The sequence below is a fragment of the Anolis carolinensis genome, chromosome 1, assembly GCF_035594765.1.
Source record: "Anolis carolinensis isolate JA03-04 chromosome 1, rAnoCar3.1.pri, whole genome shotgun sequence".
Taxonomy (NCBI): Eukaryota; Metazoa; Chordata; class Lepidosauria; order Squamata; family Dactyloidae; genus Anolis; species Anolis carolinensis.
In genome coordinates this window covers 301,891,179-301,907,554 of record NC_085841.1, presented here as the reverse complement: position 1 = coordinate 301,907,554, position 16,376 = coordinate 301,891,179, and the positions used below count along the sequence as shown (strand labels likewise).

Below are 16,376 nucleotides of genomic sequence, written 5' to 3'. Positions count from 1 at the left end.
TTCCCCCGCCTGTCAGGTGTTGGCGCATGCGCGGAGAGAGAAAAGAAGCGGCAGAGAGTAAAGTCCAACCCGGAAGTGGCGAGTGAGTCCTTTGGAGCAGCTATGGCGGCCTCCCCGGCAGGGCCGGTGGCGCGGCTGAGGCACTTATGCTCCCGGTACCAGGACTACGTGAAGCGGCACCCGGCGGCCACGGCCCAGCTGGAGAGTGCCGTGCGAGGACTCTCTTACCTGCTTCCAGGTAGGCGTGAGTGTGCCTTCCCCACCCACTCACCCCTCGCCTCGCCTCGCTTACAGGCCTCTTCAGCGCAGAAGGCCCTCACGTCAGTTGCTTGGTGTCTCGCCGGGCAGAAAGAGGGCGGGTGACGTTTTACTTGAGGCTGCGGATTGGCAAAGGGAGGGCACTCCAAAGGAAACAACCAATACAAAAATAAACATAAATAAATGTGTAAACAACATAAATTATGACCGTTTGGGGTGTTGATAAACAAACATAACATAGATTGCTGTGAGTTTTCCGGGCTGTATGGCCGTGTTCCAGAAGCATTCTCTCCAGACGTTTCGCCCACATCTATGGCAGACATCCACAGAGGTTGTGAGGTCTGTTGGGAACTGGGAAAGTGGGGTTTATATATCTGTGGAAAGTCCAGGGTGGGAGAAAGAACAGTGGCTTCTCTGTGTGGTTGTTAAGAGTGATCCAACATTTCCGTGTTCTCAAATAATATGCTGTGTCCAGGTTGGTTCATCAAGTGCTCTGCTATGGCTGACTTATTAGAGAGCACAGAAATGTTGGACTACTCTGATAACCACCATGTCAGACTACACAAAGAAGCAATTGAAATCCACAAGGGTGTAGACAATTTCAACATAAAGGAGAAAACCATGAAAATGAACAAAATCTGGCTAACAGTATTTTAAAAAAATCTAAAATCAGGATGGTAAATAAAGAACAACATTCTGAAAACAGGGGAATTCCAGACATGAAACAGTCAGGGCCAGCTAACCCCTCCCAAGAAAGGATTCCCTCAGAACAGGAAGCAGCCAGACTTTGAATCTGCAAGGCCATTAAAGGCTGATCAAGGTGATCAATTGCAACATTCACACCTGCCTCAGACAGAAAATAATTCTTCCTCTCAACCCGGACTTTCCTAGTTTCCAACAGACCTCACACCTCCGAGGATGCCTGCCATAGATGTGGGCAAAATGTCAGGAGAGAATGCTTCTGGAACATGGCCATACAGCTGGTAGGCTGTTAGGAATTGTGGGAGATGAAATCCAAAACACCTAGAGAGCCAAAGTTTGCCCATGCCTGCTCTAGACCCATAGCCAGTGTTTGAGACAAATCTTCTCCAACCTCTTGAAAAAAGTGCTTCCGATGACACACTGCCTCCCCCTGCAGTAACCTCCATGTCAAATGCCTGCAGCATCAAAGTCAAATTGTAATGTTGTGAAAGCTGCAGATTTCTATGTTGAATTTGATGACATTCTCTTTGGAAAGTGCTCAGGTTACACTTAGTGTTGCTGCTGGGCAGATTTGATCTTGCGGCTCTTCCTTCATTGCAACCTGCTAGGGGATATTGTTTTTTCTTCTATAAGAATCTATGATCTTACCGAAGATCTGTGTAGTCCACCATCCAGCTTTTTTTGGTGGTCTGAAAAGTTTTTTTCATATTAAAGTTTGCCAAGTCAACAGTATCTGTTTACTTGTCTCCAGCATCTGATAGTCTGATGTACACTGCCTTGGAACATGAAAACTTCTTAGCTCTCCAGGCTAATAGTGTTTGCAAGGCTTAATGTTTTTGAACATTTTGAGATTGTATGGTTAGTGGCAGTCTACAGTACATCACGTGCTGATTATGTGCAGTGTAAGAAACTCATCTCTTTCTTGCTTTTGTTCTGAATCTATGCTAATTCCATTGAAGATTGCAATCTCATATGGGGAAATACAGGCAGTTACAAACATCTGACTTACAAATGACTCATAGTTCAGTACAGGAGTAAGACAACAGGAAGAGAGACAAATCTACCCCTAGAAAGGAAATTCATTCCTGAAAGAGTTATAATGGGAAAAAGGTGTCTCCACTGAATAATAATAATAATAATAATAATAATAATAATAATAATAATAATAATAATACGTTTTATTTATATCCCGCCCCCTTTTCCGGAAGGGACTCAGGGTGGTTTACAGCAAGTAACAGTTAAAACAATACAAAAAAAATACAAAAAAAACGCCAGTAGTACATAGGTTAAATTAACATAACTTAAAAATAGAACCATTGCAATTACTGAAAACGTATAAGAACATAACATCAACACTTAAACTTTCTCACCAATCTTTGTTTCCACAATAAGCCAAAATTTTCGAAATCCAACTATTCCATGGGCAGAAAGTGAGGTGAAATCTCCTGAATAGGGGAACAACCAGCAAAACAAACATCACAGGGGTGTTTACCCTCCCTGTGCTATCCAAAGCTGCAAAATATGTATTTTAGGCTGGAATTACACTTACAAAATGTACCCGTTCTGATTTACATACAAATTCAAATTAAGAAACCTACAGAACCTACCTTGTTCATAACTTGGAGACTGCCTGCATGCCTGTTTTCTCCATACGATTCAAAAGTCAATAAAGTATTTATGTTCCTCATTAACCAGTTTTGTTTAAACGAAAAGCTTAAAATAATCTATCTTAACTCTTATTTTAATTTTTCTTGTCAGGTTGAGCTAATCTTTTTGTGGGCCTCCTTGCTCCCACTAAGGGAATTAACAAATATATTTAATGTCACTGACATGAAAGCGCTGTTGATTTATAGAACAGTGATATGATAGTTACTATTCTTATTTCAGTCTTTAAAACTAACCCTGAATGATCAATATTATTTTTTCACATTGTGACACTTCAGTACAGGAGCATATATCCCAGACCTTGGGGTCACAACAAATTCAGCTTCCATCAGTTTTTTGTGTGAATTTTTTTTGCCCCCGCGTGCATCGCTTGACACACATGTTGTATTTCTTTTCTATAAGAATCTAGGAAGTATCTTTCATATGAAGCCTTTTCCAGATTTTGTTATTAATTAGGTTGTTTATGGTCAGCTGCTTGTTTATGGTCAGCTGCTTGTACACAGCCTTAAAAAAAATCTGCAGGCAAAACAAACAATCTTTAAAATATCCAGAACACTACAGAAAAATGTGCAAAAGCCAGTCTAAACAAAAGAGGCCTGTTTATAACAATACAAATATGTAATGAATGAAACATATAATTTAGGTGCTGCAACTAAAAGGCCCCCTTTCCCATGACCATGCCGCTGTAAGCGCTCTTAGTGGTGGGATATGTCATAGTAAACCATACATTATGAGTAGGTTTATATTGCAGGAGGCTATCTTTCAGGAATCCTAGCCCCAAATCATGAAGGTCACTGAAGATCTCCCCAGAAAAAATATTTGGAAACAAAGTAGTTTGCTCATGGTTCATCAGAAAAAAACCCAGTGTATTTAACAAGTTCTGATTATATGATTGAAAGTATAGATTCACATTGCTGTGATAGCAGTGAAATAAAATGAAAAGCCTAGGGTTGTATTCCTAAAACTCTGTAGCAAAGAGATCTAAAGAGAAGTGTTATTAATTACGTGTCCCTAGTCAATATCAGTGGTTTCCTAGCATTAATGAATCTGCAGTGGTGTTTTGTTTGATTTCAGGGTAAATTTCGGATTCAGTAGGAAATTGTTAGATCTTGTTAAGCAATATATTGAAGTATATGTGTGAACATTTGTATGAAAGGCTGGTTACTTCAGAGGACTAGTTTGCACAGTTTTCAAGAGAGTATGGAATTGCAGCTCATATCTCACCTATGCTTGCTTCTCAGGTCGGTTTTCGGACTCTCATGAATTGTCTGAACTTGGTAAGTAATGTTAAAAATTGTTGTAGTATTGGACTAGGACAAGTCACAATCTTTTAGCCTCAGAAGCAGATAATGGCTAATAATAATAATACTTTATTTGTAGCCCGCCCTGTCTCCCCTAGGGTACTCTTCTATGTCCCATTCAGGAGAAGAACTGGATACCAACCAATTCAATCAGACATGCCAAGAAAACCCTGTGAAAGGATCACAATGAGTCATATTCAACCTAAAGATATATAACAAGATTAAGACATGACTGTTAAAGCAGTATCAACCTGTTATAGCTGTGTAGTATAAACACACCTAGCCTGTTGCAATATTCTAGGTTCTCGTGTTTCTTATTAATTATTACTTAGCTGTTATACATTTGAAAAAAATGTATAACTGGTTTTCTTAATTAAGGTTGGGCTCAAACAGCAACACCTGGGCTATCTGTCAAGCTTTGTATTGAATTCCTAGGGCATGCATTTCTGAGTTCTATTCAGCTTCTTATTGCAATGAAAAGATTTTGCTGAACATTTTCTAGGGAATACCTACTGTCAAATCTTCCATATATCTCAGTCTTTTATATTTCCTTTTCATTACTGACTGTCTTTAACCTGTTTTGCTTCTATTAATTTTTTTATAACTCCTCTATTATACTTCATGGAGCAAGAATGTTTTCTTCAAGCTAGCTGTTTGCTTCAGAACAAAGGTATTCATAAAAATATCAGTAACAACTTTGAAACAGTGTTCCTTAACAAAAAATTGAGTGTAGCAACTGATTGACTGTGCCAAGGACAAGACAGAACTAGATATGGTTCCTGTTCCTTTGCACTGGAGGAGTCCTCTATGTGCAAGCTACATAATTAGGAAGATCTATAGAGAGATAGTGGTGAGATTTGTTTGAGTTGTAGTCTCTCCTTTTAAAGAGACCATTATACATGTGCAGCCTCTTTTCTTTTTCTTTTTTTAAAGAACATGTTCTTCTGTCCTTCCAGTATATTCTGCCTCCAATTTGCTGGTGCTGCTGAATGATTGGATTCTTCGAAAAGAGCTGCAGAAGTCCCTTCCAGTGGTAAGAATCATCTCTGTGCAACTGGAAAGGGGTAGTACCCTGTCTCTGTCTTGCACACGGACTATAGCTCTCCTCTTTCATTCCACCCTTTTGGCACTTAGGTTCTGATGCTGTTAAATCTTGGGCAACTGCCAGCTAGTTTTTGTCTGAAAACTGTTAGCATAGAGAAACACGTCATTCTTGAAGGCGAATGAAACTTGCGGTGGTTCCCAAAAATACTTTTGAATGACAATAAATCCTTGAGTCACTCAAAGCCAGTCCTTCATTCCCTCCAAATGGGCACCTTCTAACCATTCCCAGCCCACATAGGATTGTTCTGTGTGACTTTCCCTTCCATTTTGATTTTGTCGCTGGGTGAGTGCTGTAAGGATACACTGATAATTCATTATAATCTTCGTTTTTTTTTTCAGTAGATATCTGAGGGCAGATCTCACTTTTGTTCCTCAGTGCATTTGTTATTGTAAACAAAAAATGAGCTATCCATACCATGACCTTTTTTATTATCCCAGTCAGTTATCACTCCACTTGGCACCCTCACTTGTTGTCCTAGTGTTACTTAGAACAGTGGGCCCCCCTCTATAGAGTGTTTTCCCCAGAAGATTGCATATATCTGAAAACATCATGTCTGCTGTCTCCTCCATCATATGTTACATCATTTTACTTCTGTAAGCACAAGCACTTAGAGAACTGAATTACAAAGAGATTATGCATTGTAGTTGTGCAATGCAATGAATATTTACCAAGATGAAATCCCCACTGTGTTTAATGGGGTAAACTAAAATGGAAAGGATGGAAAGTACCCAACTGGAACATTTTCCCCAACATTTATACTGCTCCATTTTTACTTCTTCAAGCTCTTGTAAGAAATGTGTTGTTGATAAACTTAAAGTTTTGGCTACTGCGGAGGGTTGGTATTTACTTGGATTTGTTTCCAATATCTCCTCTGGATACCAACATCTGTGAATGCTCAAGTCCTATTGTATAGAGTTGTGTAGTAAAATGGTGCCCCTTATATAAAATGGCAAAATCAAGATTTGCTGTTCATATTTTATATTCAAGCCCTGGATGGTTGAATCTGTGGCTGCAGAATCCATGAATATGAAGGCTGACTGTATTCCAAAATGGATACCCCAGTGAAGTGTATACATAGGTAAAGGTAAAGGTTTCCCCTGACGTTAAATCCAGTCATGTCTGACTCCGGGGGTTGGTGCTCATCTCCATTTCTAAGCTGAAGAGCCCGCGTTGTCTATAGACACCTCCAAGGTCATGTAGCTGGCATGACTGCATGGAACGCCGTTACCTTCCCACCGGAGTGGTACTTATTGATCTACTCACATTTGCATGTTTTCGAACTGCTAGTTTGGCAGAAGCTGGAGCTAAGAGCGGTTGCTCCTGCCACTCCCGGGGTTTGAACCTGGGACCTTTCGGTCTGCAAGTTTAGCAGCTCAGCACTTTAACACACTTCCCCACCGGGGCTATAGTGTATACATAGGACATGAAAAAGAAAGTGACAAATCCTTGGTTATTTGCTCCTAGTATATGTTCTAACATAAAGTTGTTCAGTAATGCTGTATGAGAAAAGCTTATGTTCTGATAACATCCAAATTCTAATTTAATTTTCTTCCTTCCTTTGTGTTCTACCTGGTTGTGCAACTTTGTTTTATTTCTGCACTGAAATTCTCAACTTTATTTTATGCTCTTCACATAATGTAGACATTGATTTGAACTATATACACATTGATTTCAACTTTCCCTCATTAACCAAAGTGTTTTTGTTGCATGTTCTTTTAAATTGTACAACTCTTAAAATATTACACATTTTGAAATATGAAACTTTTCTGTGTCGTTTTTAATTGTTTGGAACCACTTGTATAACCCCATGAACTGTACAAATGCTACACTTGTATTACAACAAATTTTTAAAATGTGGAAATGTTACTTTTGTCAAGGTTGTTGAGCCTCATTAAATTTCTTTCCCTTCCTTCATCCTCAGTAGCTCTGGTACATAAAGTTAGATGAGTCTGAAACAGGGTTAGGCAAGCCAGCATCCTCCATATATTTTGAAGTGCAACTCCCTTAATGTGTTGGGTTTTTTTTTCAATTTCCCTCTTACCTAGCCACCAGTTGGAAGCCCCCTTCTTAGCCCTCTTGTTGCCCTGCCTTCTCCCCATCATAAAATCTATAGGGCAGATAGGACTGAGAAAAAAAGTGTTCCAAGGTCATCTATAGAGTTTTGTGAGTGAGCAGGGACCTTTGATTGTGCTAGATAGGAGTCATGAGAGTTATTGTTGAAAATGTCTGGAAGGTGTTCCATTGCCTTCCCTTATTCAGAATCAAGTAGATGTATTTCTGGGTTTTGCTCCTTTAACAAACAGTTTGGAATCAGAGGGAGAAATAACATGGAAATAATAGAGATAGAGCCTTGCACCACACACAGAAAAGAGCATGTTTACATATTTCAGCAAATATTTTATTTCAAGTATGTACATATTAAATGAAACAGCCTGGCATGGTAAGCCTTGCATGAATAAATCAGAATATTTTGAATATTCTAGAGACCATTTGAAGGCTTCTTCGTGATGTATCCAAGACTAATGTTTTCTTTCACCAGCCTCCATTTTTAAGATTTCAGTTTTGGTGGCCAAACTTGCATGCTTTTTTTGACATGCAAGGGGGAGCTGGTTAGGCAGCCTTATCTACTTTCCCATTTTCTCTCTATTAATGCATGCTCTTAAGGGATTCTGTATGCAGCTGTTGTTTATCTTGCCAACTGTGGGCAGGCATATACAGCTGCAACAGGACTGGTTGGAGGAGGATCCTGTTCTTACCCTGCTCACGCTTTAATGCAGCGTTTACTGCAGACATGCTGCTACATCCTGGTACCAAAAGCCTGTGTTTCCCCAGCTCTTCTTCACCATCCTCCTGATATAGGTGCTGATAAAAACACTGCCAGCTAGGTAGAGAACAAGAAGGATAAGTAGGGCTGAGAAATGTAAAGTGTTTTGTAAAAAGGAGCTGTTTTGTCAGACACTTTGTTAACCGAGGAGTGTCTGCTTTCAAAGTAACATGACCTATGTATCTTAGCCAGTTCTCTTGATTGCCTTTCTGTGGCAAATTTCCTATCAGAAATTTAAGAAGGTGTTCTGAGCTATGCATTGAAGTGAACTGCAATTCACTCTCTCGCTTGCTTCTTGCTTTGCAGTCATTTCCTCAGCAGAAACTGCTCACCTGGCTGAGCGTTCTCGAGTGCTTGGAGGTTTTTGCTGAGATGGGAGCTGCAAAGGTGTGGGGTGAGACCGGTCGGTGGGCTATCATTGTCCTCATCCAGCTAGCCAAGTGAGTACTGAAATGACAACTGAATGCTCACTATCAGATCCAACAGAAGTTAAATGTGATTATGGAGTAAAATATGTAGGGCTATCTGGACAAATGTTGTGGTTTAAGGCTTATTTAATCTTGAATGGATATGTAAAGAGCTTCTGACACCTATTTGTTTCCAACTTGTTTTCTAAGTGTGTGAGTCATTCTTAGCAGCAGCTGACACTTTTAAGCCTCCTAAACTCTTTATAGAGTAAAGGACAAGAACTCTTATACAACTATCTCTTCATGAGGGTATTTTGAGCCTAGCTTGAAAAGTAGCAGTTTCAGAACAGAAATTTATAAGCAAAAAGATATGTTTGCTTACTTATGTAAAGCATAGATGTTGATGTTTCTAGCAACTTTCTTATGATGTTGCGACTCCCATGTGTGCCTGTCTTGTTCTCACCCACAGAGCCATCTTGCGCCTATTGCTATTGCTCTGGTACAAAACCGGCATCCAGACATCTCCACCCATTGTGCCAATAGACAGAAGACAGCCATTGCAACACAAAGGTACCAAGCCAAGGGCACTGTGAGTTGCCACCACTTTAGCTTGGTTAGAAGGAATGAAAGGAAGTTTTGCACATTGTCAAACTGAATAATTTTCATATTCCCTGCACTTTTTTCCTAGGCTCAGGCCTGGACTAAGTGCCCACTTCTGTACATGTACATAATAATAATAATAATAATAATAATAATAATAATAATAATAATAATAATTTATTTATACCCCGCCACCATCTCCCCGTGGGGGCTCGGGGCAGCTTACATGGGGCAGAGGCCCAAACAACATAAAACAAAATATAGGCAACAAATACAAGTCACACTATAAAAAGATAAAACAGTAATACAATATATCAATTAAAACAAAAATACAGGATAAAAAATTGCATTTAAAACACATAAATGGTAAAATCGTAATAAAAATGGGATAGATTATTAAAAACCCTCTGGGGCTGATTAATTAATGACTGTGTCTCCAAAGGCCTGCTGAAACATCCAAGTCTTCAGTTGTTTCCTGAAGGAAGGTAGATAGGGAGCCAACCTAATCTCCCTGGGGAGGGAGTTCCAGAGTCGGGGAGCCATGGCCGAGAAGGTCCTCTCTCTCGTCCCCACCAAATGCAGTTGTGAGGAGGGCGGAAGCGAGAGGAGGGCCTCCCCAGAAGATCTCAGCGATCGGGTGGGTTCATAGGGGACGACGCGGTCACGAAGATAGGCAGGTCCCGAACCGTTTAGAGCTTTATAGGTAATAACCTGCACCTTAAATTGGGCCCGGAATATAATCGGCAGCCAGTGGAGCCAGGGGGGTTGACCACTCCCTATAAGCATCTAATCAAATAAAATGTTTCAGCTTCAGGAGAGAGCTCAACAAGAAAATAATATTATTTATTTATTATTTATTTATTTCTCTCATTTCTATCTTGCCCTTCTCACCCGAAGGGACTCAGGGCAGCTCACAATCTGGCAAAAATTCAATGCCAATATACAATACTAGAAGATAAAACATAAGCAATTAAAACAATTGAATAATTTAACAAAATAGAATAAATACATTTAAAACCATACAGTATAAAATCCTTGAACAATTTGTCCACAAAACCTTGTACATAAAGGTTTTGTATTAAAACCTGGGTTGTAACCCCTGAATAAGAGTCAAAGGTGTACAGAGTATACCTCTGTTCTATCTGTTCTTGATGGGCGGATGGATTAATGTGCTAAGAAAAAGCGAGTAGCAGTGGGATCGTTCTGGCTTGACAGGGTCTAATCTTATCCATCTGTTTTCCAACAGACATGGAGGGCAGCTCAACAGGAAAGCAACAGATCTTCGTGGGGAAGCGCTCCAGCCGTGTTGTGAGGTCCCTTGACAGTAGTGGGTATCATTTGATCTGTCCTGTGTTGCCCATGGGTTGGAGCTGGGCTATTGTATGTTCCCTTTATGGAAGTATATTCATACAATTGCTTCTCAAAAGCCAGCCACTGTTCTGTGACATATTGTCTGCATTGGCATCTTGCTAGCCAAGAAGTAGAAGTGTGCTATTTATGACAAGTCACATTTTTGTGTTGCTTTCAGCACCATCCTTGCACTCCAGACACTGGGGTGCACCTCAGCAACGAGAAGAGAAGCAGAACCGAAGTGCAGTGGAGACAGATCAGCCACCAACTCCTTTGGGCATCCAGGAAACGGTTGCTGAGTCCATCAACATCACCCGTCCGTTGGTCCACTGTATCCCACAATGGATTTCAATGAATCTTGTAGTGTATCCCATAGGCCACTAGAGAGAGCTGTACCACCACTGTCAACCACTCATGTCCTTAATGCTGTTGCTAGGCTAGAGAATTTGTTCCATTGACTTTTCTTATGCTATTATCATAGTATTGATTTTAATTATGGTTCAGCAGCTGTAGGATGTCTGGTGCATGAGTGTCTGGAAATTGACTCACAGGTGTCCTCCTTCCTTAACTCTTGTTTGCAGTGATGAGTTTAGGGGTCTGGGGACAGAAGTCTTGGAAACCTTGGCTCCTATCTGGAGTCTTGGATATTGCAAGGTGAGAGTGAAGAAAAGCATATAAGGGTAATGAATCCATTTTATTTTACCTTTATTTATTTTTCTAACATACTTAGTCCTCTGGTGATGTGCTTGTTCCCAGCTAAAGGAGGATGAGTAGCATTGTTCTGAGAAACTTTAAAAAGCTAGACTGGTACTTTAAAACATATAATTTGCCTAGTCATTTCTTATTTCCTAGAGGTGTGGAGCTGAGCTTAATTTGATTTCAATAGTTGTGGATCTTTGTGAGGACTTATTCTTGCATCACCTAAATGAAGGAGAAGGGATAGAATGCCTTTTAGTAAGTACATAATTCCGCAGTACTGAAATTAGGGAAAGGATTTTCAGAGACCACTTCTTCCCAACAAGTTTGAGATCTAGCAGCTGTCATGTTAAAAGTTATTGGAAACGGGATTAGGTCTCTTCTCTTGGGAAGAGCGAATAGGAATTTGCAGTCAAAAATATGCATGTGCACTGAAACACAGAAATGTTCCCACCCACCTAAATTACTTGCTTTTCCCTTCTGCAGCTTGAGTTTATTGAGTGACATGAAAGACCTCAACAAGCGTGAACGTGTAGAGCTTAGACGCCGGACAGTCCTGCTGCTGTACTACTTACTGCGATCACCCTTTTACGACAGATACTCTGAGTACGTATGCCTAGCTGACATCTTCACAAGCCAGCAGGAATAAAATCCCCTTTCTGTAATAGGAAATTTGGTTTCTAGATAAGCAAGCTGTCTGGATCCCTTGAAACCTATCATTTGTAAGCATTCATCACTCTGAATGAGTTTTATCTTCTGTATTTCAAGTAACTATTTCCTACTGGGGAATAAGCTATTCCCATGGGCACCTCTGTCATTTTTCTCTGTTCTCCCTTAGGGGCAGAATCCTCTTCCTGCTGCGGCTGTTGGCAGATTATGTCCCTGGAGTTGGCTTACTCACTCGTAAGTACATGACTGCTGTAATTGTTCTTTGCAAAGGAAGTTAGTAAAGTGCAAAACTGTAAAAAAAAGATTTTATCTTAGCTTTAAGAGACCCTTCTAGATAGAAGGTTCTCTCTTACCATAGACTTCTGTACTGAACATTCAAATGAACATAGGTTCTGAAACTTTTGGTGCTGTCATCTCAAAGCTAGAAACATCTTCTCCAGTATCAAATTCTTGCACTGATGTTTAGCATTAAAGCATTAATTTCAGGATTGATACGAAAAAGAAGAGGCGAAACTATAGCCATTCTTAAATATTTAAAAGAATGCAATCTTGAAAAGGGAACCAGTTTGTTTTCTGCTGGTTCCAGAAACCAGGACAGAATACAGACTACAAGAAAGGAGATTATACCTAAACATTATAAAGGATTTCCTTACAGTGAAAGATGTTTGACAGTGTCCACTGTCAAATATGCTATACTGATGTATGGTGTAGTCTTCTTCTTTGGAGGTTTGGAAACAGATTGTATTGGCCATCTGTCAGGAGTGCTTTGATTATGTATTTCTACATGACAAAGGGTTGGTCTGGATGGCCCTTTGGTCTCTTCCAACTCTATGATTCTGTTACTTTTGACCTTAAACTTGTCACACTCAGGTTAGGTTCACCTTGCTGAACACACCAAGCTGTACACAGATTGAAGTCTTTTGTAGTTTATTAGGAAATAGGAAATGAATAGTCCTTAAAAAGCAAAAGTAAAGATGAAAAAGATTGTTGCAAAACCAAGGCTATAAAGAATAATCCAAGAAATCCTTAGGCATAAAACAAGGTTCCATTAATACATGACATAGTCCCATGAACTTGAATACACAAAGCTGCAGGATAATCCAAGAAAGCAAGAGCTGCTTTTAACTCAAACGAGACGTTGCTTTTGACAAAGATTTTTCTCTCAGCACACCCTTTAATATTACCTGCATAGAGGCCTCTGACCTCTTTCTTGTTTGCTATTCTGACATTCCTGCGAACCCGAAATTCCAAACGGCCAGCTCGATCAAGGCCAGACAGCTCAAGGCCAGACAGCTCGTTAGCAGCAGCTTCTGTCTGCATGCTAACTGGGAGCTATCCTCCCTTTGCACCTGGATAGCTTCAGTATCAACTCCAGTATCATCAACACCATTCCCTGCTGTGGGAATGCCTCCTTGCTCCTCATCTCTCACAGCAGTGACACTCAGAACCTGAATCCCATAATTCCCATCAGAGTTATCTTGAACCTGAATCCCATCATCTTGAACATCTGGAACCTGAATCCCACAATCCCCATCAGAGTCACTCTGAGACTCCAGCTGAGTCACAACAAAACTTAGTCTTTTAAGAGATTTTTTAAAAATTGTAACAAATGTCTATCATCCCTCCTCACTTCTATAGGAGATAACAGTATTTAGGACTTGTAACTGATATCTATCTATCTATCTATCTATCTATCTATCTATCTATCTATCTATCTATCTATCTACAAAATGTAGAAAGTAGAGAATTGCAATAACAACTTAGTACAGCCAGGTTATCCCTCATCCTTACCATTTTATCCTCAGGAGATGAGCCTTTATACCAGAGTCCTATGTGTGTGCGTGTATGTGTGTATGCAACCTGTGGATCTCCAGTCAAGCCCATCCATCATAGAGGTGATGGACCCGGGTTGGAGTCCCAACAACACCTAGAACAGTAGTTTACAACCTGTGGGTCCCCAGGTGTTTTGGCCTAAAATTCCCAGAAATCCCAGGCAGTCTACCAGCTGTTAAGATTTCTGGGAGTTGAAGGCCAAAACATCTGGGTGCCCACGGGAAGAGAACCACTGATCTAGAGGGACATAGGTCATCTACTGTGGGTGCAGGGGATTGAATCCTGCTATCTGTGTTGATCAGTTCTTCGTTTCACCCATTTGAAGTTCCCCTCCACACACACACACACACACACACAAACAAATTTGCCTTTTTTGGGCTCTTGACTTAATAAGTTAGCTGTGATTTTTCTATACAAGATATCCTCTTGAATTATCATGTGGTTTCCATACTCTATGGCCATGATCTTGCAGCATTTTCTCCTGATTTTTATCCTGCATCTGTGGCTGGCATTTTCAAAGGATCCTCTGAAGATGTCAGTCACAGATACAGGTGAAACATCAGGAGAAAATGCTGCTAGAACATGGTCATACAGCCCGAAAACCACACAACACCCCAGTGATTCTGGCCATGAAAGCCTTCGAAACCCTCTTGAAGTTGGGAGGCGTATTTGTGGAAAGAAATTGCAGAAACTCAATCACAACATGGGATTTCAATACTTTCCTTAACTTTTTGCTCTGTTTTGTTCCTATTTCAGGTCCACTGATGGATTACTTGCCAGCCTGGCAGAAAATTTATTTCTACAACTGGGGTTGATTTGGTCCTACTTGTGTTATTGCAGACAGAGACTGTTCATGTTAAGAAGCAGCAGCTTGAGATATCAGGATGCCTTTATACTGAGGAAAAGGAGCCCTAAGACTTCAAGATAATATCCTATATATGTCTTTCTCTCGCTTATGCTAACTGATTTCTGAACGAAGAGGAAGGGCTCTTCCAACTTTATTTAAAGTGTCTTCCTGTGAACTATGAACACTACAGAGACTGCAGCATAAATTTACCTTTGCTATTTCTCTTTTCCATTCTAATATATCTGGCTTTAAAGCTGGTGTCGGGGGAAGGACCCTTTTTTGTATACATTTTGTATGACTGTGAATGAATAAAGCCGGGAAACTGTCATGCTCTTAGGCTAACTGGTCTGGTTTATTGAATGTTCTGTGAAGCACAGGAAGTAATGCTTTCTGTTCCAATACATGCTTGGAGCTGTATTGGGTTTTGCAAGGTAACCATCAGTGTTCTATTCCCAGAGATAACATTATTTGGAATAAACTTTTACTTTGTCTTTATTGCATGCTCCAAGGCAGAGACCCGTCAATGTAAACCAGCCTCAAGACTTAAATTAAGCTATTCCTCTTTTTTGTACAGAGCAGTTACCAGACCTATTTTTTCTTCATACCTTTCTTAGTGGCTACCAGCCATATGTATGCATACAGTCCAGTTGGCAGGGAACTGAGCACCCCTCAGCTAGTTCCGATGACAAGCCAAGAATGCTCTTAAATAGGCTTTCCCCTTGGCATAGTTCCAGTGGTCCTTATGCTGCTCAGCTGGAGGCTGATATACTGAAGGCTGTGGCTGTTGGTCTTTCTCTTGTGCCTAGTCTACTCTAATTTCCTGTAATTCTCTGGAGGATATTAAGTTCTGCAGTTCCTAGACATTCTTTGAAACAGCGAGTGTGTGCTGCAGGGCTTTGTAGTGCTGGCAGTGAGGTGTTAGTGAAAATAAGTTCTTTCTCTGTTGAAATTAAAGGACGGCGTAGATGCTGAGGTAACTGCCTGCCCTGTTTCTTGTCATATATAATGGGGTGGCTGCCTTAAGTGAGTGATGGAAGAAGTAGTCCAAGTGCCTAATCACCTCCAATCATTTTTACTTGTGAATTTCTTTCTTAGATTGTTTTCCTAATCAGTTCCCAATGGCAATATCTATAGTTCTTTTACTTCATCCTAAGGCCACACTTGCTGATGTAGCAGAGGTGGAGTAATTTTAGGGGTTTTCTATGTGTCAAGGTACCCTAATCACTCTGAAATTGCACCAGTTTCAAAGGATCCAGAAAACGTTCAGCTTCTCGTAAATGTCCTTTAAAAAGCAAAATTAAGTAGGCTGGTAATAGCTTTTCTTCAATATAAAAAGATAAACCCTACTGACCATAGTATGGTGTAGTGACATAAGTGAAAGATTAAAATCCTTGCTCGGCTATTTAAATCCATTGGGTTACCTTGGCAAATCATATTCACACCCTTAGAGGAAAGGTATTAGGAAACATCTGATGTAATCTTGCCAAGAAAACTATCATGGGATGATACAATTTTGGACCATTTGCTAGACTCATTCTCTTTCCCATTATGTGTAATGTATGTTATTTACGTTGGTAGGAAATACAGACCAAGCGGCAGTTCAATGACTGTGCCATTCTAGTGGTACCTCTTCTTTATGATATGACAGAAATCTGAGCCAGTGCAACCTCTTCACCTGGAATCAATGTGATGCTTTTTATAGTAGAGCCAAGGAGAGTAATTTTTAGACTACAAATCCATACCCACCCACATTTCACAGATAAAAACCTGGACATGTGGACAAGCAACATAATGGTGTGTTCAAAATGGCAAAGGTTATTAATGACGAACAACACATAAACTAGAAGAGGTTGCAGCAGTTTGCTTTTCTGTGAGTATGCACCTTCCTTTCCCTTTGAGTGCAAACATCTTTTGTACTTTGATATCAGTTTGCAGCAGTTGAAGGCAAGATGAGGACATAGGGGGATGAGGAGGGGGGAAACCCAGGATATTTTAAAAAGCCGGAAAAAGTGGGGTGACAGGATTAATCAGGAATGTTTCTGCCAAATTGGAATCATCGAAAGACATAAAACTCCCAAGCTAATGAAATCTGGGCATGAAATCCAGGAAGGAGCTTTTC

The 16,376-nt window shown here is 40.3% G+C and overlaps 1 protein-coding gene across 1 annotated transcript; it reads left to right on the top strand.

Moving 5' to 3' along the window:
• The first annotated feature begins 22 nt into the window (after window positions 1-22).
• Window positions 23-14,593, top strand: pex16 (peroxisomal biogenesis factor 16). The gene is made up of 11 exons (XM_003214642.4): window positions 23-238; window positions 3,867-3,902; window positions 4,883-4,959; window positions 8,162-8,295; window positions 8,732-8,832; window positions 10,109-10,189; window positions 10,391-10,543; window positions 10,794-10,866; window positions 11,395-11,514; window positions 11,747-11,811; window positions 14,167-14,593. Exons 1-11 carry the CDS (start codon window positions 103-105, stop codon window positions 14,223-14,225), a joined length of 1,035 nt encoding a protein of 344 aa, XP_003214690.1. The 5' UTR covers window positions 23-102; the 3' UTR covers window positions 14,226-14,593.
• Window positions 14,594-16,376: the final 1,783 nt, after the last annotated feature.

Coding starts and splice junctions, on each gene's coding strand:
- pex16 (XM_003214642.4), top strand. CDS start 103: ATGGCGGCCTCCCCGGCAGGGCCGGTGGCGCGGCTGAGGCACTTATGC. Junction 3,903..4,882: donor TCATGAATTGTCTGAACTTG/GTAAGTAATGTT, acceptor CTGTCCTTCCAG/TATATTCTGCCTCCAATTTG. Junction 11,515..11,746: donor TTTTACGACAGATACTCTGA/GTACGTATGCCT, acceptor GTTCTCCCTTAG/GGGCAGAATCCTCTTCCTGC.